General features: G+C 39.5%; 1 protein-coding gene across 5 annotated transcripts in view; it reads right to left on the bottom strand.

The window, feature by feature from the left end:
• Positions 1 to 24,797, bottom strand: part of HECTD1 (HECT domain E3 ubiquitin protein ligase 1) — a 93,662-nt gene that overhangs the window by 48,820 nt on the left and 20,045 nt on the right. For 3 of the 5 annotated variants that reach the window (XM_029911537.1, XM_029911536.1, XM_029911534.1), the window contains exons 2-12: positions 15,706 to 15,940; positions 14,230 to 14,457; positions 11,359 to 11,640; positions 10,871 to 11,159; positions 9,696 to 9,772; positions 9,490 to 9,588; positions 8,652 to 8,766; positions 8,136 to 8,310; positions 5,841 to 5,979; positions 5,356 to 5,526; positions 3,962 to 4,184 (exon numbers count right to left, since the gene is read on the bottom strand). In XM_029911537.1, coding sequence (XP_029767397.1) covers positions 3,962 to 4,184; positions 5,356 to 5,526; positions 5,841 to 5,979; positions 8,136 to 8,310; positions 8,652 to 8,766; positions 9,490 to 9,588; positions 9,696 to 9,772; positions 10,871 to 11,159; positions 11,359 to 11,640; positions 14,230 to 14,457; positions 15,706 to 15,940 — 2,033 coding nt within the window. The remainder of the gene's footprint in view (positions 1 to 3,961; positions 4,185 to 5,355; positions 5,527 to 5,840; positions 5,980 to 8,135; positions 8,311 to 8,651; positions 8,767 to 9,489; positions 9,589 to 9,695; positions 9,773 to 10,870; positions 11,160 to 11,358; positions 11,641 to 14,229; positions 14,458 to 15,705; positions 15,941 to 24,797) is intronic. The other 2 variants (XM_029911538.1, XM_029911535.1) reach the window with 1 other exon arrangement.

Consider the following 24,797-nt stretch of genomic DNA (forward strand, 5'->3'; position numbering starts at 1 on the left):
TAGATTTGTTTGGGGAGTGCTTTCTAGGTTGCTAGATGCACTTTCCATCCTTCAGTGTGCTTTCTTCCTCCTGCAGCCCATTATATCAATGTGACTAGGGTCATATGGAGTTTAATAAACCTGTTTCTAGGTTATAACTTATATGGAAACCACTTTTAATAACTATTTTTGTTAAACCCATCTATAAAATAGTATAGTGAAATCCACCAATGCTTGCCAAAATGAAAAGATTAAAAGAAATTTTTAACTTCTTAGCTCAACTGGTAATGGTAGTTATGAAAATGCCCTAGAAGATAATTAACTTTCTGAAATCCTTATAGCTCCCAGATTCCAGGTCTGATTTGTTTCCAATGTGTCAGGAAAAAAAGGAGGGATTAGCATAACTACAGCATTGTAGCTGGGCTGCTGTAGTGCCTGTAGTGCAAATTTAGGGCTTCTCTATATGGGGACCCAGAAATATATTAAATCAGGGAAATTTCCTGGTTTAAGATTGTATCTGTGAAACTGCAGTGAGATTGTATTTGTTTTGGTGAAGTCGGGGTGAGGGCAGATAAAAATCAGGCTTGTAATATAAGGTTAATTTCAACCTTATCTAGTGAAGCATGTTAAAATAGGCCTAGTAATATTTGCAGTCAACTATTTCGGCCTGGTCTACACTTAAAACGTAGGTTGACATAGCTATTGTTCTCAAGGGTGTGAAAAATCCACACCCTCTGTGCACCATAGCTATATCAACCTAAGCCCCAGAGTGCTGCTCTAGCACCTGTGGTGTAGACATGGCTTTAGTTGCAGATGTAGGGCTTCTCTACATGGGGACCCTGGGGAACGTTAAGCTGAATTAACTAAAGATGTGAAGATAAAGCACATTAACCATTAAAAATTGCCATTTTACTGTTGTATAGTACAAAACAAATTTATATGCATAAAATGATTTAAGCATGCAGTCTTTAGAGATGTAAAAATATTTTCTTTACTGCCTGGCATTATTGGAATCTTTTTTGTCATTTTACCTGCATTGTTACAATTAAGTAAATTAAATTAGTGAAACATTTCTAAATTTATCTAGTTAAACCATAATTAAACATTTACCATATAGTACACCATATTGACAAGTGTTGTGATAATATTCACGTAGGTATATGTAAGATTGCCCTGACTCGCTTTAAATTTCAAAATTCAAATTTAAATTATTGCTATTTTTGCACTGAAGTTTTGATTTGTCTTCTAAAAATTCAAACCAGCCAATATTAAATAAATGTGAAGAGCGGTAAAGAAGCACTTTTCTAAGATGTCCACTGTATACTTATACACTCTGTACAGAGTTTGTATGTTTGTGTTGTTCACACTACTCAATTCTATTGCTCAACAGCAATCCTTTGTAATTCAACATCTTTTCACCCACTCACAAAATAATATAATAAAAAAAAAAAAAAATTACATAAGGTGCATCCTGAGGTTAATCAACATTGAATTAGAACTGCACATTGTGTATTGCAATTCTGGATAGAGAATAGAAACCAAGGATGCTATTCTCTTGATCACTTTGGAGAGTTATCTTACTAGATCAACCTCACAGAACCAAATTAGGGCTTTTCTACACAGGAACATCCAGGAAAATTAAGCCAAATTAACTAAAGGTGTGAAATTAAAGCATATTAAACCCCTGTATGAATGCTCTCATTCAGAAGTAAAGTGGCCTTGGTTCTCTTTTCCTTAGTCCAAGGACATATCTACATGAATGTTTAGTTTGTGGTAAGCTGGGGTGTAAATCTACCCTACATACCCTGCCATGCACTAAATGTCCACGTGGATCCTGTTGGTGCACACTAACATTTCCTTTGTGTGCTTTGATCTATCTCAGGGGTCTCAAACTTAAATGACCACGAGGGACGCATGAGGACTAGTGCATTGGCCCGAGGGCCGCATCACTGACACCCACCCCTTGCTGCCCCTGGCCCCGCCCCACTCCACCCCTTCCCTGAGGCCCCGCCCCTTCCCGCCTCTTCCCGCCCCGGCCCCCATTCCAACTCCTTCCCAGAAGTCCTCACCCCAACTCTACCCCCTCCCTGTCCCCAGGGGGTGCAGGAGGGGTGCGGGGTGTGATGGGGGCTCAGGGCAGGGAGTTGAGGTGCAGGAGATGTGCAGGGTACAGCCGGGGGCTCAGGGCAGGGAATTGGGGTGTGGGGTGCAGGAGGGATGAGGAATGCAGCAGGGGGTTGGGGTGCAGGGTGTGGCAGGAGGCTCAGGGCAGGGAGTTGGGGTGTAGGAGGGTGTGGGATGTGGCAGGGGGCTTCAGACAGGGGGTTGGGGTGCAGGAGGTGTGCAGGGTGCGGCAGGGGGCTCAGGGCAGGGAGTTGGGGTGCAGGAGGGGTGAGGGTGCAGGGTGTGGCAGGGGGCTCAGGGCAGGGAGTTGGGGTGCGGGAGGGTGTGGGATGTGGCAGGGGGCTCCAGACAAGGGGTTGGGGTGCGGGCTCCGGCCCAGCGCCGCTTACCTAGAGTGTCTCCGGGGTGGCAGCACCGCGCACCATGGCCAGGGCAGGCTCCCTGCCTGCCTGCCCTGGCCCCGCTCCGCTCTGCTCCAGGAAGCAGCCGGAGTCCTGGGGGGGGACGGGATGGCACCATGTGTTGCTCTTGCTCCTCCAGGTACCTCCCCCAAAGCTCCCATTGGCCGTGGTTCTCCGTTCCCGGCCAATGGGAGCTGCGGGAGGCAGTGCCTGGAAGCGAAAGCACAGAGCCCTCTACTCCTCTCTCCCTCCCCCACCCCACCCGGGGCTGCAGGGACATAGTTCCAGCCACTTCAGGGAGCGGTGCGGGGCTCGCGGGCGTGGGGAACTTGGCGGGCTGCACGAAAGAACACCGCAGGCCACATGCAGCCCGCGGGCCACATGTTTGAGACCCCTGGTCTAAAGTTACATGGATTATAGTGTCTGATTCTATTATCAAAACCATCTTTATTAGATGTCCTTCATCAACAAGCCTGTCTCATAAAAGGTAAAGTGTGGACCATCTTTTGGAGAAGAGAAAGCAGAGCTAAATTCGCTTCAGTGATTGAGTTTTTCTATACTTTTATTTTTCAAATATAATCTTAACTTTGACATTCCAGACTAACATATGAAGAAATGACAAAGTTTAAGGGTTTCTCCCTTTTAACAGTAGATACTAACTCAAGTTCAGATTTTTTTCTTGGAATTTCCATTAGCTTTCAACAGTGGAACTCCAACCTTCTCTTCTTTGAAGTTTCAAGCCACTAGGCTGATAAAGCCATTACACCCTGTTTCAATAATGAACCACAACACCCCGTTACTAAATTTCACAAATTATTGTGTGGTGTAATAGCACAATGCAGCTGATGATTTACAAATGTATGAACTGTTGCACTAGTGAAAAGATGAAACAAAGAGGATTGCTTCTGCTTCCTGGATAAAAGCAGCAATCAACACTCTTAATTAATAGAAGTTGCACATTCTGTACAGAATATAGAAAATATGTTGCAGAATACTTATAGCTCCAGGTCTGTCACCTAATCCCCTTAACAACCAGTTAAGACACTGTGACGTTTCCCAAGCTTAATGAGAAACTTTCCTTTGTCTTCCAACACAGGCAATTTCATTCTGCCAGCTAAAAGCAAACAGTAAATTAACATTTCAACCTGTTTTCCTGGGATGGCCACTACAAAGTGCCTTTAATGATTGGGATGATAAAATTAAGCTTGCATGAAAAATCAAACAAAATGAAGTTAATACACATTTACTGGCGAGATGTTTTCTGAACATAATCACCAAGAAAGTTAATTTACAGTCACATGATATTTGACAGAAGCATCACAATTAACTGACCACCTTCTATCTGTTTTAATGCTTTACTATTTAGTACACCAATTTCTATAAAACCGAATAGATCAAATTAAACAATATAAATAAACCAAGATTTCATTTATTGTGAAATTGAGAAGAAATTATACCTGAACTATCTGATCCTCCTTCAGGACTCCCACTTGAATACATTGTTGCCAGTTTTCCATCCAAAATAAATCTGAACCATCCATTGCTACCATTAGACAGTTCCAGGGCTGCTGCATCACTCCAGATATACAAGCAGTCCCTTCCCCTAATGATGGACCACTCTCTCCAGTGATATGGTTTACCCTGCTGCAGTTCTTTAGCATCCTCTTGGGGTTCATCCTCCTGTAAAGTTAGATAAAATAAAGTAATTCAGGAAAGAGGTAATTTAAATAAACTTGCTGTAAAAACACAAAAAGTTAGACATAGAAACTAAATATTCAAAAATATAACCGTAAGCCGTAAAATACTGATTTTAAAAGTTTTCTTTAAGGAATGTTTAATGAGAATCTGAATAAGCAGCAGTTCTCTCCATAAATTACCCATTATAAATGTTATTAAAAACCTACCTGTTGGAGCAGCCATCTTAGTACAACAATGGTAGTGTGGGGAGGCACTGACAAGGAGGAAACTTAACTTGTTTAGTTAAGAGACTACAAAACAGTTTCCATCCTGCTTTAACAAAATAATGTTTTATTGTCTACTATTTCAACATATTTAATTTTTTAACTTCTAGGTTTTTCTTGTAGTTAAACCTATTTAAGTGTTCCAGATCTGTTGTTCATTTCCTTCAGAGGTCTGTAAGTACAGATCTACTATTGTGCTTTTTCTACAAAAAAAAAAAAAAAAAAAAAGCAAAAGCTTTCAGTTTAGGCAATGTTGCATTTTTTGCAACTTGTTCTCCAGTGGTCTAGCATTACATCACCTAGAATAGAGGAAAATCACCAAAGGTGATTTGATGAGTCAAAGTTAAAGTTGAATGGGTGATGGAAATTAGCTGGGATGGTAGCAAGTAGTCAATTACAGTAGTTGGGAATTGATACATTAAGTACTGTACATTAAATACGCATTCTCAAATTTTCTGTAATTTAAGGGAGTATTTTTCTTAGTTATGTTTATTTTAAGACCATTATTGCGAGGTTTAGAAATGTTAGCTATTTAGATATGACTAGTTTTAAACTACAGTTGAAAATAGATTCATAAATCCTACTTATCAGTTATATTTCAGTAATTTTTCAAAACACTGTATGAATATCAGCTAATTAATCCTACAACAATTCAAAGAGGTAAGTATTATCTCTATTTTACAGATGGGAACACTGGGAGAGAGCTTGATTTACTGTTCAGATGCATATTACATTACCGAACAAAACAGTGGAGTCAATTTAACAGAACACATACATCAAGTACTACTGGATTTATTTATGTATTTTTTCACATTTTCATGAAGTTGCAAAGATATAGAGACAGAAGATGGCTTTGTAGAACAGACAAAGCCAGATAACGCTCTGCTTACTTTCTCAGGTTTGGACTCCTCTTCATTCTCATCATCAGAAGATGGTCCTGCCAAAGTTGACACTTTACTAATTACACCCAGCCTAGCAAGCTGGTCTAGAAAAAGGTCACCACCTTTATCTACCAAATCCCTTATGATTTGCAAGGCTAGCAAGTGGCCATCATCATCATCCTGCAAGAAATTGGCGTAGGAGGGAAAGAAGAAAGGAGAGAGGTGTTTACTGCAAGCCATTTCAAATTTTAAGCAGTTAGTCCACCACTTAAGCTGTTCACATCATGGCCTGTTGATTTATCAAAATTAAAAAACATCTGGTCAAAGACAAGGTGATGTGTTATGGCCTAATATCAAGTAATCACAAAACACTGAACTTTATTTCACAGACAGATTCAATACATTGTAAAAGCAGTACAAAAAGTTAAAAGGGGGAAATTTTTTGTTTCTCAAATACAGTGTTATATCATAAATAATAAAAAAAATAAGCTCACCTCTTGATCAAGGACAGTAGCAGTGATCTCAACCAATACTGTGGGCAGGTTGTGACCAGCATCAGAATCACAAACCTCTTTTAACAATGCTTCAGAACAAAAATGAATCATTTTTCTAATGAGGGCAAGACTTGCTTTCCTTTAAAAATTAAAATAAAAAATTATTCCTTGCAAAGCTAAACAATCATACAACAAGTGATAAAAACTGTCTCAAAAAACGAGCTCCAAAGGTTTTTGTATTCTACTTATTATTATTATTATATTATCTCTAAAAATTATATCTGATAACTGGGACTGAAATATTGGAATGTCAGCTCAAGTTTTAATTCTTTTAACCTATATGTAAACAGAATCAAGAAGTGCAGAAATCTGAAGTCCTCCTCTTCCTCCACACCTTATCTCCATGCAACCTTACTCAACCACTACCACTCTGGAGATGTCGAACGTCTCTCTCCACTCCTGGCTAAACCACACTGGATTTGCTTCTCTGTCTCCTTCCTGGATATCTAAATCCCAACAACCTCAATACATTGAAAACTCAACTCCTCTTTCCTCATCCATTTACTATTAGAAAGACAAAGGCTTACGGCAAGAAGGGACCATTAGATCATCTAGCTAGTCTGATATTCTGTATATAATAGGCCATTAAATTGCACCTGGTTACCCGTGTATGGAACCCAATAACTGTGTTTAACTAAAGCATAATGTGTGTTGGACTAACGTGTATCTTCCAGAAAGCCATCCAGGCTTGATTTGAAGTCATCAACAGAGAGAATCTGCCACATCCCTCAGTAATTTGTTCCAATGGTTAATCACGCTCAATGTTAAATTGTCTTTTTATTTTAATTTAATTTGTCTGGCTCAACTTCCACTCACTGGTTCTTGTCATGCCTTTCTCCACTAGATTAAAGAGACCTATAGTACCCGATCCTGGATGTCTACACTGCAATTTTATAGCCCTGCAGCCTGAGCCCTGTGAGCCCAAGTCAGCTGACAGTGTTTTATTGCAGTATAGACATACCTTAAGTCTCTCACTGTATGGCATTTTCTCCAGCCCTCTGATAATTTTTGTGTCTCTTGTCTGCATCCTCTTCAATTTTTTTAACATCCCTTTTAAAAAGTGGAGACCAGAATTGCACACAGTATTCTACCTTATACAACACTAAGGATTACATTAGTCCTTTTTGCCAGAGCATTACACTTGAAGTTCAGATAGAGATGCTTGCCTACCATGACCCCTCCATCCTTAATCCCACTATCCTCTCCATTCCAAAGAGCTGCAACCTTGCCGTCCCCTTCAACTCCTCTCTTCCATTATGTTTATCAACAGCACAAATCCTGACAGTTCTTCTGGAATATGCCCTTTTCTCTTCATGCCCAAAGAGTAAACCTTTGTCCTGATTATTTCCTGCCTTGGTTATGATAACCTCTTCTCAGGCTTTCCAGATTCTCACTGCACTCTTTTCAATCTGTCCAAAATACTGCTCCTGAAATTTTATCTGCCATTCCAACTACAGCCCTGTTCCTTCTTCAGTACCCTTCGCTGGTTACCACTTTCTTTCTGCTTCAAATTAAGCTGTTTCTCCTGGCCTTCAAAGCTCTCTAAACTAGCTCTTCCCTAGCCTCTTTGCTCTTATATATTTTTATTTGCCCAATCCATCTGACTAGACATCACTTCTGGTCCTTCTCCCAGTCTACTATGATTTCTGTATTACTGTAGCAGCAAGGGACACTAACTGAGATCAGGAGCCTATTGTGCTAGGCATTGTGCAAACATAATACTCTTTGTGACTTCTCCCATGCAGCATCCCAAAGCCAGAGCATTCTCCCTTAGCCTGTCACATCTCACCCTGCTTTCTCCTCCAAGCCCCTTGCTAAAATACACTTCTTCCAAGACACCTGTAAATCCTACCTCTCTCTACAAAGGAAAAAAAAATGATATTTAAAAGCCCCAAGCAAAAATCATGGAACATATATGCTAAATTTCTGTTCAATCACATTGCTTTTCATTACATTTCACATCAAACTATTGAGGTTACATGTGCTTTATCCTTAGAATAGTAAGTACCAGGATGAGTGCAGCAGCACTTTTCCCCGCCCCAAGTCTCCACATTTAAAAAAAAAAAAAAAGAGATCATTAGCCACTTGCAAATATCAAATTTTCAGATGATTTAGCTAATTATTGAAGAAATAGTACTCTACTGACATTTTCTATTGAGTTAAATCACAAATGTTTGTATAACTAATACACATACTACAGATGTATGGATACCGATTGGTATAAATAATTGTTACCTTATGGAAGGTAGCATAGTTTGTTGAAATGTTTGTGCAAATACAGGCAATAGTCTTTTCAAGTATATAGGTGCCATTTCTGGATCTCCTTTGGGTTCATTACATTCTTCTTCATCTTTGTTTGCATCTTTCTTTTTCTTTTCATCTCCTTTGTTAACTGGACACATCCAGTCACCTGCAAAATTTAATTTTTTTGGGACAGACATTTACTGACCCAATCTTTTTCCAACAAATAAAACTGAAATATCCATCTCCAATCATGACTGGGAACCTGACCACACATACACATACTTCTAGAAAACAAAAGATTATTTTTGCAACACGGTATGTGGCAAATTAAGGGCCACATACTGAAAGCACTACTAAACTTCAATGGGAAAACTCACAGAAAGAGTTCTATATTAGATGCTTATGCCCAAACAGTTACTATTTTACTCCACTATGCCACCACCAGGAAGAAAAATGTAAGCAATACCACTGGAAGAGAAGAGTCAGGAAATAATAATTCACACTAACCTGGAGACTGAAGAATAGCCACCACTTCACTGTGCCCCCTTTCACGAGCTTTGTCTAAAGGAGTTTTTCCATCTTCATCTCTCAAATCAGGGTTCGCACCATGTCTCAGAAGAGTCTACAGGCAAACAAATTTTGAGAGAGAAAACTAGTAAAATTCCTTTTCTAAGTAACTAACCCTATTATCAACCTGCTCATTCCTGGGCTTCTCATAAACCTACCTACAATAGTAGAACATTGTGTGTATGTGATACTTACAGTTGTCTGTGAAACAAGTTCAAGTGGACTTACACTTGTTTCACTGACCTAGCAGCACCAGAAGCTAGCTTTCCAATACAGTAGAACCTCAGAGTTACGAACACCTCAGGAATGGAGGTTGTTCATAACTCTGAAACATTTACAACTCTGAACAAAACGTTATGGTTGTTCTTTCAAAAGTTTACAACTGAACATTGACTTAATACAGCTTTGAAACTTTACTTTGCAGAAGAAAAACACTGCTTTGCTTTCTTTAATAGTAGTTTACGTTTAACACAGTACTGTACTTCTTTTTTGGGGGGGGTGGGGAGGGGTGTGTGTCTGTTGCTGCCTGATTGCGTACTTCTGGTTCCAAATGAGGTGTGTGGTTGACTGGTCAGTTCGTAACTCTGGTGCTCCTAACTCGGAGGTTCTACTGTACAAACAGTGGAGATGGAACATGATGAATTTAACTATTTGAGAACACACTTATGTTAGACACTTTACATCACAGAACTTATCTTATTTTGTAGGAAACTTTAAAAAGTACATGCACAACAGATGATTTCTGCTTCAAAAACAGTACAGAAGTTTGAATTCACACCTTTGCCACTTGAGGCCTTCCAAAACATGCTGCATAATGTAATGACGACGACCTCTGACCTCTGTTAACATCAGCACCCCTCTCACAGAGAAATTCCACCTGTAAAATATAAAGAAACAGAAGCTAGTTTCCTTATTTATACATCTCTTTGCACAGAGAATTAAATAATTTGTATTACTTAATTTCAGTTAATACATTTAACTTACCATTTCCTGAGTTCCAAAAGCTGATGCCCAGTTTAAAAGAGTTTGTCCTACATCATCCATAAAATTTACTTCAAAAGCTGAAAGTATTAGGTACAAGATAACTAATTAAAGTCACAGTACAATACATTCGACACCATTAATTTCCGATAAATAAAGTAACAATGTACTATTCTTTGGTCTTTAAACAAACTTTAAACGTTCTCAACAGATTTCTAAAAATATTCTGAAAGTCTTAGTTGTGAATCAAGGATAAAGAACAAGTGGCTAGATTCTCAGCATCACCACACTTTTAGGAGTTTAGAAAAGCACTAGGATTCACAAAGACTGAGTTCCACATCTACTCTCCCTATACAATGAATGGGGAGAAATAGGCACTTCACAAAAGCCAGCACAGCAGGTGGCTGCTCACCTCAGCAAGCCAATGGGAGGAGTCAAGCCCCAGAGTACATGCTAAGCTCCACCGCCTCAGAGACAGGAACCAAAGTCTGGGCTCCCGGAAGGTGCTTCCCTTTGCTTGGATTTCTCAGCTGCAAACCCCTTCTTGGTGCTAGGCGCCTATGCCATTTTTGCAAGAAGCTGCTCCTCTGTCCCCCCATTTTGTGTAAGCTCGTCTCTAGAGGCCCAATTCGGTAGGCAAGCTCTGACTATGCTTACTGGATCAGGCCCTGCCAGCGAGGTAGGTGGAAGAATGCACAAGTACTCCTCGTTCTTTTTGCTGATACAGACTAACACGGCTACCAGTCTGAAATCTATCGTTACCCAGTTTGTGAATTACTCTGTGGCTTACACATCCAGACCCCTGGCACGGGGCTGCTGTGTGCATGCTCAGAGGCAGTAACATAAGCGCTTAGGGAACTTTTACTGCAAATATTCAGATACTGAACAAGTTTAGGCACCCAGAGGATTCAGGGACAGCTTTGTGAATCCAAGTGGGGTCTGGTTCTGAGATTTAAGCACCCAAGGCAGCAGTTAGGCACTTAAGTTCTTTTGTGAATCTAGCCCAAAGTAAGGATTGTTAACAGCAAGAACTAGCCTGTATTAAGCAATGTAAATTAACTCACATTGTTGATAAGAGCTTTAAGATATCAACTATTTACTCTGACATTATTTAATTCACTATAAAAGTTAGACTTTGAATGAATTAAACATGCAATCTTCAAAATATTTTTGCCTACCTCCTGTGTCAATAGCATCTATTAGTGCATCAGTATCTTTACTGCGGATGCAGTCTATTAGCTGCCGATGAGAACGTTCCCCAGAACTATCCAGTCTACGCAATCCTGGGATTCTGCCTGTAGATCCAGCATTAGACTTTGGCAGGGCCTTTCGCCCTTCAAACAATAGCACCAAAAGAAGATCTACTAAACGCATGGTATCCAGTACACATCTTTCATCACCCTGTAATGCACTTTCTATAGAATCTGGAAGTTCAGATCTTAGGAGATCCTGGAAATAATTAAAAGTCTGAACAATAAAAAAATATATAGGACTTTAGAAAATACATGGTTTTATTTCCATATGAAATGTTTCTTTTTTCCTTTACAAAAAACACAATTTTTTTTATCACGAATAGAGATTTTTAAAGTATATCAAGAAATAACTTTTACATTTTAAAGAAAAATATTGAAAAAGTGAAGAACTGTAGCATTTAAATGATTCTTACGTGCGTTACTACTGGAGAGCCTCTACAGAGGGTTGACAACAGACTCACAATAGTTGACACTTGATTACTCAATTTAGAGTCTGCAGCTGAGGATGGTGCTCCAGTGCTGCTCCGACCCGGTTTGCAAGCTGAAGATGGTCCTGATGCTATACCACCAGCTGCTGCCATGCGTGATAACAACTCCTCAGTTAGTCCATGTTTGGCTAATGGGGCTGGATCAACTCCACGACGTGTAAATCTGTCAGCTAATGAAGCAAAACATCTAAGCGCTCCATCTGAAACCTGTGGAAGATGTATATAAGATGCTCAAGATTTGTCACTTAAGGAGAATAGAGGCTCACCGTATAAACATAAAGCAACAGTGCTTTAAAGCAGGGGTTCTCAAACTATGGGTTGGGACCCTGCCTTAATGGGGTCGCCAGGGTTGGTGTTAGACTTGCTGGGAGCTGAAGTCCGAGCCCCACTGCCTGGGGACGAAGCCAAAGCCTATGGGCTTCAGCCCAGGGCAGCAGGGCTCAGGTTACATGCCCCCTACCCAGTGCTGAAGACCTTGGGTTTTGGCTTTGGCCACCCCTCCTGGGGCGGTGGGGCTTGGGCTTTGGGCCCCCCCAACCCGGGGTGGCAAGCTCAGGATTCGGTCCCCACTCTTGGGGTCGTGTAGTAATTTTTGTTGTCAGAAGGGGATCGCAGTGCAGTGAAGTTTGAGAACCTCTGCTTTAAAGAAAAGCATCAGCATTGTAAGTACAATATTTTAGCTATCCTAAACTATAAAAATAATTTTTAGAGTAGTTTTTAATAGTACCTATAATTGTTTTAACATCTCCATGACGGAGATATTGAAACAATGAAAGCTGTGATTTTACCTATACCTCCCACTAGAAAGTGCAGTTTGACAAAGTTACTGAAAAACAAAAACGCAGTTCATCATTTACCTATATGAAAAAGAGAAAAACTTTTGAAGTAGCTGTATGAGTACAGCACTAGTAAAAAAAAATTGGTAGTTTATCAAAGAAACTAAAGGTTTCTCCTTAAATTTTACCTTAAAAGTTGATAGTTTCCCACCTTTTACACATTTGAATACTGAAATGCAATTTGTTCCTTCTGAGGGACCATGGCTATCCTCAGCAGGTCACTGCTCTGAAAGTGACTACCTTTAGAACAGTACACATTAGTTCTGCATTGTGGCCATCCCCTTGGCTGGAATAGCCTATTTCACATATTAGGTTCAGGCTATGGGCATGTGTTGTTGTTCTGAATATTTCCAGGAATATATCTAATCTAGATGAGTATCATCTCTCCCATAGACTATTCAGTCATTCATCTAGCCTTCTTAGAGTGATCCAGACTGCCTGTGTGCTATGTGAATCACTGGAAGAGAAAACAGTTTGGGGCTCAGAAATATGCAAAAAAAAGTGACAGACTGCAAGAGGGATTCTTGCACAACATGATCTGAGTCACTGATGAAAGCATAAGGAGTATGGTAGTGGGATCAGTTTGTGCTCCCTGTCTGTGACTTGAAACTGAAACATGGATGATCAGACCTCATCATCAGCACAGAGCCAGTGATTTAAGAGAACAGATTTAGAATGAACTGTCCCCAAGGCCAAATTATTCTGGTCTTAACTCCTGGCTTGACATGTGTGGGAGAACAACTGTTCCCATGATGTAAGTGACCTGAACCAGAAGTGTATCAACAAGGATAAGGATATAAAGTTCCCTAGAAAAGTCCTATGTAAAAATATATATAGAAAAACATTACATAGGAAATTTATAGATACACAGATATTTTTATGATTCCTCAGGTCTCTTTCAATTCTCAAGGATACTGACACAGACTTACTTATGGATTCGTAGTTGGGAATTAAACTATTATGTGTGCCATTAGGGTATGAGATGCTTCTAAAAGGTAATTCTTACAAAAGGATTAAAAAAAAAATAGCCATACAATTTAGACCACAGGTGCATGGGGTTCAGAGCTTCCCAGTCTTGATGTGCTTGAAATGCAACAGTTTGGGGATGATGGAGACTTGAACAAAGGAGGGCTCAAATTCTATAGAAGGTTGGCTGCTTTAAGTGCTTAAGTATTTGCTAGGTGACCACCCAATCTGATGCAGAGCAATGGGTCCTTTCATCTACTGTTAGAAAAGGATACGTTCCCATCTCCTAGAGTTAGCTTAAAAGGACTACTCAAACTTTCACATTAGCTGTTAATAAAACTCCAACTGCTGCTGACCCCACCCCACACACACACTGCATTCAACAAGTTCATTTATTTCTCACTGGGCAGCACCAATTTAGATTACATAAACTGACAGAAGGAATATTTAATATAATTTTCCACTATTTATGATAGGTTTTTTCCCTTACAGGTTAGACAAGAAAATGTCACATACAATGTCACAACGACTGAGCTGAAAAAATTTCAGAATAATTGTTATTTAAGAAAATTCTTTGAAGAGACTCATGAAAGTTTTCTGAGATCTTGTAAGGGTTTGTTTCCATAAAACCTTAGGGCTAGATATAGCCAGACAGAATGAAGCAATATTTTTGTTCTCTTGCTTGCAACTGAAAAAATTAGAACTATCACAATGATTCAGAGTCTCAAATTTTTCCTTCCTTATGGAAACTGTACAAAAAATTCCAACTGATGATTTGTTAAGCACAATTAAATTGCTGATTTGTAACAAATTCAACATACCAACAACAATAGCATATGTCTACATGTCATACATTCATTAACCTATAGTGGCAGCTGAAGTTGGATACTGCAAAATATAATTAACATCTAACCTGTACTTTACTTTAATAGCAAACTAAAAATATATTGATGTAACTGTTGTGCTACATAAACAATCATTAAAAATTGCTTACCTGATGGTCTTCATGTTTTAATAAACTAGACAGGGATTCCACACAGATTTCTAATGAAGAATCCTGAGGTTCCATTTTGCCACAAAGTCTGGATACTACTGCCATAGCAGAATGTAAAGTATCTTTATGAACTAGGTGCCCACTATCACGAATAAATGTCAGCACACAGTTCAACCCACCGGCCTCAAACACAGCTCCTGATTCACGGGTACAGATTAGTTCTAACACCTGTAATACAATGAAATCTGAATTGTAATGAAGTACATACTACTAGTTATCCAACTGTTCCCTCCCCATCTCCTCAGCTGACGGAGGGGGCAAACTAAAATAAATTCAGTTCCTCCATCAACAGCATCCAAAGTTTCCAGTAGTTCCAATGCTCCCTCTCTAAGCAAGGGAGTAAATACAATAGAATCCATATGGGGCACTCCATGTGGACCAGCCAGGAGAAGAGTTGCCTCACATCAGGAAAAGACTCTAGACGAACTAAGGGGCAGCTGCAGGCCTAAGGAGACCTTGATGAGAAACTGATGAGAGTTAATAGATCTAGTGGGAAGGGGAGAGAACGTATATTAGGGTATGAATGGTAACTAAGTGGATGGGGAGATGAACAAGTGACAACTTGGGGCAGTTCAAGAGTGAGTGAATGGTAAAGTGGTTTGAGAACAACTGGAGTGATCATTGTTTGCAGTGTTGTAGCCGTGTTGGTCCAAGGATATTAGAGAGAAGGTGGGTGAGATGATCCCTTTTACTAGACCAACTTCTGTTGGTGAAAAAGACAAGCTTTTGAACTACACAGAGCTCTTCTTCAGGCCATGAAAGAGATAGTCCACTGTGGGGGAGGAGTGGGGCATTGAGCGAACATGTGAGTTTGCAACTCCAAGGAAAAGATGTGTATGGGTGGGGTGTGTAGGGACTTCATGTGCAGTTATAGGGGCAGTAGTTATATGATAAGAGTAGTTTAATATATTTGTTTGGGTTGGTCAAATTTCTTGACCATTTTGCAAGGATGCTTTAAGATCATAGCTAGGGTAACTGGACAAGCAGCAGAAGTCCACACATAATTATATACAAAATATAAAACCAAGAGGTTTCAAATGGAAGCTTAATTTTCTTGTCTTATTCTGATCAGAGGCAACTCCCCTAACCCCTTTTTTGGTGGAGTTTTGAAAATGCTCTACAGTTCTATTAAATTAAAAATCAACTTTCTATTTATATTTAAAAATATGCACATTAATGCCTCAAGTTTCTCCTGATTTCACATTTTATATTCTTTGAGTTTTTTCTGAACAATAATTTCAGAAATGTTGGCATAACAAATCGACAGCAAAGACAATAAAAGTACAAGCAAGCAATTTTATCAGACTGAATAAAATAAGTTACTCCTGTTTTTAAATTCATATTATAAACAGTTTTTTCAAAAATATTTAAATATTCTGCTTTCTATGAAAGCAGAAATCTATTAAGAACACTTACCTTTACACACTGCTCAGCCAAGTCTCTGCTGGTTCTGTTGTTAAGTTCAACAACAACTAAACGATTACAAAGTGCTTTGATAGCTCCATCTACTCCCACAATCCTACGGGTGCATTCTGCTGATACATCCAGGTAATAAGTTATGGCACGAGCTGTTACCTCTAACACATTGTCTGGCGCACTTTCATCAAGGAAAATCTTGCAGAGTGCTGGTAAGAAAGTACGAGGAGGGCACCTGTAGAAAGAGGTAATTACGTATCAATTACTGTACAAATTCCTCAATGTTACAATATTTCATATAGTTTCAAGTTAACAGGTTCATATTATCACACAGGGGTACATCTTCCATATAAGTTTGGCAACAAAACAAACTCACTTGTCAACTAAGCTTATTGCAGTGGCATCTACTAATAATATACATGGAGTACAATGGCTCCATCAGGAACTCTTCAATTACCTGAAAATCAAAAAGGAATCCTACAAAACATGGGAACATGGACAAATTGCCAAAGAAAAGTACAAAAGAATAGCAGAAGCATGTAGGGACAAAAATCAGAAAGGCGAAGGCAGAAAATGAGTTACACATCTAGCAAGGGACATAAAAGGCAATAAAAAGAGGTTCTATAAGTACATTAGGAGCAAGACAAGAGAAAGATGAAGGAAAAGGTAAGTTCTCTACTTAGTGGGGAAGGAGAGCTAATAATAGAGGACATCAAGGCAGCTGAGGTGTTTAATCCCTATTTTTCTTCATCTTCACTAAAAAGGTAAATTGTGACCAGACACTTAACATAATTCATACTAACAACAAAGGAGAAAGAACAGAAACCACAACAGGGAAAGAACAGGTTAAAGAATATTTAGGTAAGTTAGATCTATTAAAGTCAGCAGGGCCTGGTGAAATTCACCCTACAGGACATAAGGAACTAGCTAAAGCAATCTTGGAACCATTAACAATTATCTTTGACAATTCCTGGAGCACCGGTGAAGTCCCAGAGGACTGGAGAAAGGCAAACAAATGACCTATCTTTCAAAGAGGGAACAAAAAGAACCCAGGAAACCACACACCAGCCAGCCTAACTTCAACACTTGGAAAGATACTGGAACAAATTATTAAACAATCAATTTGTAAACACCTAGAAAATAATAGGGTTATAAGTAATAGCGAACATGGAATTAACAAATCATGCCAAGCTAATCTGATTTATTTTTTTTTATAGGGTTACTGGCCTAGTGGATAGGGGGGAGACTGTAGACATGATATATCTTGATTTAGTAAGGCTTTTGACGCAGTCATACAATCATAGAATATCAGGGTTGGAAGGGGCCTCAGGAGGTCATCTAGTCCAACCCCCCTGCTCAAAGCAGGACCAATCCCCAACTAAATCAATTTTTTTTTCTTTTTTTTTTTGCCCCGATCCCTAAATGGCCACCCTCAAGGACTGAACTCACAATCGTGGGTTTAGCAGGCCAATGCTCAAACCACTGAGCTATCCCTCCCCCACTTCCACATGACGTTCTCATAAGCAAACCAGGGAAATGTGATCTAGATCAAATTACTATCAGGTGGGACCACAACCAACTGAGTAACTGTTTTCAGAGAGTCGTTATCAATGGTTTGCTGTCAAACTGAGAGGACGTATTTAGTGGAGTACCAAAGGGGGTCTGTACTGGGTCCAGTATTATTCAATATTTTCATTAATGACCTGGATAATGGAGTGGAGGGTGGTTGGAAGGAGTTGCAAGCATTTTCATAGAATCAGAGAACTGGAAGGGACCTCGAGAGGTCATCTAGTCCAGTTCCCTGCACTTAAGGCAGGACTAAGTATTATCTAGACCATCCCTGACAGGTGTTTGTCCAACCTACTCTTAAAAATCCCCAATGATGGAGATTCCACAACCTCCCCAGGCAATTTATTCCAGTGCTTAACCACTGACAGTTTGGAAGTTTTTCCTAATGTCCAACCTAAACCGCCCCTGCTGCAATTTAAGCCCATTGTTTCTTGTCCTACCCTCAGAGGTTAAGAAGAATAATTTTTCCTCCCTCCTCCTTGTAACAACCTTTTATGTACTTGAAAACTGTTATGACCCTTCTCAGTCTTCTCTTCTCCAGACTAAATAAAACCAATTTTTTCAATCTTCCCTCATAGGTCATGTTTTCAAAACCTTTAGTCATTTTTGTTGCTCTTCTCTGGACTTTCTCCAATTTGTCCACATCTTTCCTGAAATGTGGCGCCCAGAACTGGAGACAATACTCCAGTTGAGGCCTAATCAGCGCGGAGTAGAGCGGAAGAATTACTTCTCGTGTCTTGCTTACAATACTCCTACTAATACATCCCAGGATGATGTTTGCTTTTTTTGCAACAGTGTTACACTGTTGACTCATATTTAGCTTGTGATCCATTATGACCATCAGATCCCTTTCTACAATACTCCTTCCTAGGTAGTAATTTCCCATTTGTATGTGTGCAACTGATTGTTCCTTCCTAAATGGAGTACTTTGCATTTGTCCTTATTGAATTTCATCCTATGTACTTCAAACCATTTCTCCAGTTTGTCCAGTTCATTTTGAATTTTAATCCTATCCTCCAAAGCACTTGCAACCCCTCCCAGCTTGGTATCATCCTCAAACTTTATAAGCGTACTCCCTATGCCATTATCTAAATCACTGATGAAGATATTGAACAGAACTGGACCCAGAACCGATCCCTGCGGGACCCCACTCATTATGTCCTTCCAGCATGACTGAACCACTGATAACTAATCTCTGGAAATGATTTTCTAACCAGTTATGTACCCACTTTATAGTAGCTCCATCTAGGTTGTATTTCCCTAGTTTGTTTATGAGAAGGTCATGCGAGATAGTATCAAAAGTCTTACTAACGTCAAGATATACCACATCTACTGCTTTCCCCCCCATCTACAAGGCTTGTTACCCTGTCAAAGAAAGCTATCAGGTTGGTTTGACATGATTTGTTCTTGACAAATCCATGCTGACTGTTATTTATCACCTTATTATCTTCTAGGTGTTTGCAAATTGATTGATTAATTATTTGCTACATTATCTTTCCGGGTACAGAAGTTAAGCTGATTGATCTGTAATTCCCCGGGTTGTCCTGATTTCCCTTTTTATAGATGGGCACTATATTTGCCCTTTTCCAGTCTTCTGGAATGTCTCCCGTCTTCTATGACTTTTCAAAGATAATTGCTAGTGGCTCAGATATCTCCTCAGTCAGCTCCTGGAGTATTCTAGGATGCATTTCATCAGGCCCTGGTGATTTGAAGACATCTAACTTGTTTAAGTAATTTTTGACCTGTTCTTTCCCGATTTTAGAATCTGGTCCTACCTCATTTTCACTTTGGAGGGCTTTCAGGATTAGAATTCAAAATGACCCTGACAATCAGAGAAATGGTCTGACTCTGAAATCAACAAGAACAAAATTCAACAAAGACAAGTGCAAAGTACTACACGTAGGAAGGAAAAATCAAATGTATAGTTACAAAATGGGGAATAACTGGCTAGGCAGCAGTACCCCTCCAAAGGACCTGGGGGTTATAGAGGATCACTAATGAGAGTCAACAATGTGATACAGTTGCAAAAAAGGTGAATATCATTCTGGGATGTATTAATAGGAGTATTATATTAAGACACAGGAAATAAATGACCCGCTCTACTCAGCTGAAGTACTGTGCCCAGTTTTGGGCGCCACACTTTAGGAATGATGTGGATAAACTGGAGAGAGTTCAGAGGAGAGCAACAAAAATGACAAAACATTTAGAAAACCTGATCTATAAGGAAATATTAAAAAAACTGGGCATGTTTAGTCTTGAGAAAAGAAGACTGAGGGGGGATCTGATAATCTTCAAATATATTAATGGCTATCATAAAGAGGACTGTGATCAATTGTTCTCCATGGCCACTGAAGGTAGGACCAGAAGTAATGCTCTTAATCTGCAACAAAGGATATTTAGGTTAGATATTAGGAAAAACTTTAACTATAAGGGTAGTTAAGTACTGGAATAGGCTTCCAAGGGAGGTTATGGAATCATCATCATCAGAGTTTTTTTAAGAACAGATTGGACAAGCACCTGTCAAGAATGTGATAGGTATCCTCATCACTGGCGACTTTTAAGAACAGGTGAGCCAAACACCTGTCTAGGACGATCTAGATATACCTGGTACTGAGCGAGCACAGTGGGCTGGACTAGATGTCTGCTTATAGGTCCCTTTCAGCCCTACATTTCTATGATTCTATAACTACAGACATCGTTTTTAGTTTACAAAATTAAAATAAATAAAAAGAGGTAATTGTGGCTAATGTTTTATCATTCCCTTTTTAAAGCAGAATGAAAAAGGTCAAAGTGTTATATTTTTGGTGCTCTTTTCCCCCCGCCACTCTAAATATTACGTGCCCAAAATTCTGCAGTGGACTCTCATCCATTTTGATATCAGAAACCAGTGGAGCAGCAGGCAGTAACAGAAGGTGTGAGGGCCGGGAAGAAGAGACAAGTTAATGGAGATAGCCAGAGTCCGGAGCACTACGAATATACAGGATGAGCTCAGAAGTTTGCAATTGAGAGAAAAAGACAAAAGGACTTGCAGCCAGAAACAACAGAAGGGAGAAGCCTGGAGAATGGCACCAACAACCAGGAAGATGCAGGTCTACATGACTGGAGATTCCCTACTAAGAAGGGCAGACAGGCCTGTCACCAGAGCTGATCCAGAAAATAGAATGGTGTTCTGTTTGCTGGGAGCTAAAATATGGGATGTGGACCTGAGGCTGAAGAGGATCCTAATGGGAGCTGGAAAGAATCCACTGATTGTCCTTCACATGGGAACAAATGATACAGCTAGATTCTTAATGGAATGCATCAAGGGAGGCTTGGAAAGATGCTTAAAGAAATGAAGGCTCAGGTGATCTTCAGTGGGATTCTACCTGTCCCTAGAGGAGGGGAGCGAAGGCGAGACAAGATTATGATGATCAACAGATGCCTCAGGCAGTGGTGCCATAAGGAAGGGCTTTGGAATGTTGGACCATTGGGAGGCATTCACAGACAAAGGACTGTGCTCATGGGATAGACTCCACCTGAGTAGGGAGGAAAATAGACACCTGGGATGGAGGTTTGCATAACCGATTAAAAGAGCTTTAAACTAAAAATCAGAGAAGATGGTTGGGAGACACTCATGTAATCTCCATGCTCGATTCTAACACTGAACAGGAGGAAAATCAAATAAGAGAGGATACAGCAATGGAGAAAGGAGCAACAGAGGGTAGGAGAATGGACATCAAAAGGAAAGAACATGCCAATACCAATGAAGCAGTCAGGTAGGCAATACTAACAGTAGAATGACTATACTCAATTGGGTGAAGCCAAGCAGAAACAACTAACATGTCTGTATACCAATGCAAGGTGTCTGGGTAACAAAATGGAGGAACTACGACTATTGGTATAGGAAGTGAAACCAGATATTATAGCAATAACAGAAACATGGTGGAATAGTAGTCATGATTAGAGTATAAGTATTGAAGGGTATGTGCTGTTCAGGAAAGACAGAAATAAAGGTAAAGGTGGTGGTGAAGCACTGTATATTAATGATGAGGTAGACTGTAAAGAAATTAGAAGTGATGGAATGGATAAAACAATCTCTTTGGGTAAAAATCTCTTTGGGGAAGAAAAAACTATCAGAGGCTCCCTTGGGACAGTGCTTGGGGTCTGCTACAGGCCCCAATACTCAATTTGGAAATGGCTAGAGACCTCTCTAATATTTTTAATGAAATAAATACTAGGGCTGTCAATTAATCACAGTAAACTCAAGCGATTAATTCAAAACAAATTAACTCGATTAAAAAATTAATCGTGATTAATCGTAGTTTTAATCACACTGTTAAATAATAATAGAATGCCAATTTAAATTTCTTCTAAATATTTTTGAATGTTTTTCTATATTTTCAAATATACTGATTTCAATTACAACACAGAATAGAAAGTGTACAGTGCTCACTTTATATTATTTTTTATTACAACTATTTGCACTATAAAAAAGATAAACAAAAGAAATAGTATTTTTCAGTTCCTCATACAATTCACGGTAGTGCAATCTCTATCATGAAAGTGCAACTTTCTAAACAATGTAAAACTTTAGAACCTACATGTCCACTCAGCCCTACTTCTTGTTCAGCCAATCAGTAAGACAAAAAGTTTGTAAATCTCCTGTAAATGTAAACAATGTCACCTGAAAGTGAGAACATGTGTTCACATGGCACTTTTGTAGCCAGCATGGCAAGGTATATATGTGCCCAACATTCATATGCTTCATGCTTTGGCCACCATTCCAGAGGACATGCTTCCATCCCAATGACACTCATTAAAAAAATAATGCGTTAATTAAATTTGTGACTGAACTACTTTGGTGAGAATTGTATGTCTCCTGGTCCATGGTTTTACCCGCATTCTGCCATAGATTTTATGGAGTCTCGGATGACGACCCAGAATAGACTGTTCTATTTCAGAACACTTTCATTGCAGATTTAACAAAACGCAAAGAAAGTAACAATATGAGATTTCTAAAGATAACTACAGCACTCAACCCAAGGTTTAAGAATCTGAATTGCCTTCCAAAATTTGAGGGGGACGAGATACAGAACATGCTGTCAGAAGTCTTAAAAGGGCAACATTTCAATTCAGAAACTACAGAACCCAAACCATCAAGAAAGAAAATCAACCTTCTGTTGGTGGCATCTGACTCAGATGACGAAAATGAACATGCGTCAGTCCACACTGCTTTGGATCGTTATCGAGCAGAACCCGTCATCAGCATGGACGCATGTCCTCTGGAATGGTGGCCGAAGCATGAAAGGGCATACGAATGTTTAGCGTATCTGGCACGTAAATACCTTGGTGGCTTTATTTCATAAAAATATTAGAGTCCTATTTTTGTGATTTTAATTGAATTTGAATTTCAATCCAAATAGAGCTTGACACAAATCACAAGTAAAAAATAATCTAGTAAATAAGAAATGCATCACATTCACCATATTCTAATGTAAAAATTAAAAACTGAATAAAAAAGTAAGTAAGTTAAGCTATAGAACTGCTTAAATAAATAGGTACAGATAGAATGTATCATCCAGGTTAGCAAAAAGATACACTAACTTTAGTGTAACGGCTATTGGTAAAGGTTACCAACTGACGAAAATTAACCTTTCTTTTAGAAAATAAATAAAAAGTACAAATGCAAAACATGATTACAAACAATTTTTAAATCACTTTGATTTAAATCAATCTACCCAGTTTGAAAGTCCTCTAATGCCCTTTCCACAATTTCTTCCACCCGCCTCAATTTTTTAGTTCTCTCTGCTTTCTCTTCCTTGCCTGTGTTTAACACTCATTAGTTGTGTCTTTCAGTTTGGTGAAACAATACTGGCAATCAGATAGTTGGCAAGTGCACTAAGCTAAACAAACTGCTGAACAGCTGAAACACTCCAAACTATTAAAAAGAGAGCAGTACAAACTCAAGAGAAAAACTAAGGAAGAGAGATTAAAACATAATGCATTTAGTAAAACTCAAAGAGCTTCAGGAATCACTCCTCTCCCCATCCCACCCATGCAGCATAAAGTATCCACTGTAAATGAAATGTATAGCCTAAATTGCAAAACTGCACAAAATATGTTTATACTTGTAGCATGAAACGTACTGAACAATCTATGCATTCCCTGTTCTAATACATTTCAATTTGTAAATTGATTATCCACTCATTGTACGTTTGCTCTATTCTACAAATATCTAGTCCACTCATTTTTGAGCATCAGCTTTCATTATATATTTTAATGCAGTACCCATAAGTAATTTTAGAAGTTAATTTTTCCATTATCTTTTAAAAAGAGAGATTATCAAAGTTTAGTCTACAATTTTTATATAAACATATACAGAATATATAAAGAGAGAACACACACTCACTAAATTCTGTTAAATGATAGGGCCCAAACTTTAATTGATCAAAATCAGACAAAGAAAGACAAGTCATAAGAATATAAAAAAATATGTATGGAGGCAAAATGAAATGTTTGGCTACTTGCACAGAGTCATGTCATGAAGCAGATAAGACATACATGCTACATGCAAAAGAACAACTCCGAAGAAAGCGTGTCTCTCTCACCAACAGAAGTTGGTCCAATAAAAGATATTAGCTCACCCACCTTGTCACACACACATACTACATTCAGGTGTGATGCACCCCTGGACAAAGGTAGTACAAGACCAATTCATAGTTAAAGTGGTTCAAAGATCCCCCTAAAGTTCTAAATCACTAAGTTTGAGTTGATATAAGTAGATTAAAACGTTTTCAATTAACTGACTGAACTTTTAACTTGAAAGCTAACGAATACTTTTTCTTCAAACTTAGCATATTTTGTAGATAAGACACAGAGAGACTGCTAGGCTTCCATTAACTCTCTTAGAAGCATGCTATTTTTTGTTTTATTTGTAAATATTTTCTGTTTCTATTACATTTGCTTATCATCACTTAAATCTCTGATCGTAATAAACTTATTCTTGGTTTCACTATAAGTTCTTCCAGTGCAATATGTTAGAGCAGGGGTCGGCAACGTTTGGCACGCGGCTTGCCAGGGTAAGCACCCTGGCGGGCCGGGCCAGTTTATTTACCTGCTGACGTGGCAGGTTCGGCCGATCGCGGCCCCCACTCGCTGCGGTTCGCCGTCCCGGGCCAATGGGGGCAGCGAGAAGCGGCACGGGCGAGCGATGTGCTGGCCACAGCTTCCCGCCACCCCCATTGGCCCAGGACGGCGAACCGCGGCGAGCGGGGCTGCGATTGGCCGAGCCTGCCGCGTCAGCAGGTAAATAAACTGGCCCGGCCTGCCAGGGTGCTTACCCTGGCGAGCTGCGTGCCAAACGTTGCCGACCCCTGTGTTAGAGTGTGAATCCTCAGCTGAGCCAACAGGTTGCTGTGTATACTGTCTCTTTGGAGACAACGGATTTGGTAATTTCTGAGAGTGTCCAGTGACAGGGGCTGAATACTGGGGAGGAACACTATTCCAGGGTAGGCCCCTCCTTCTTCTGACCCTTTCCCTACAAC

The sequence above is a fragment of the Terrapene carolina genome, unplaced genomic scaffold (assembly GCF_002925995.2).
Source record: "Terrapene carolina triunguis isolate 2854851 unplaced genomic scaffold, T_m_triunguis-2.0 Scaffold96, whole genome shotgun sequence".
Lineage (NCBI taxonomy): Eukaryota > Metazoa > Chordata > Testudines > Emydidae > Terrapene > Terrapene triunguis.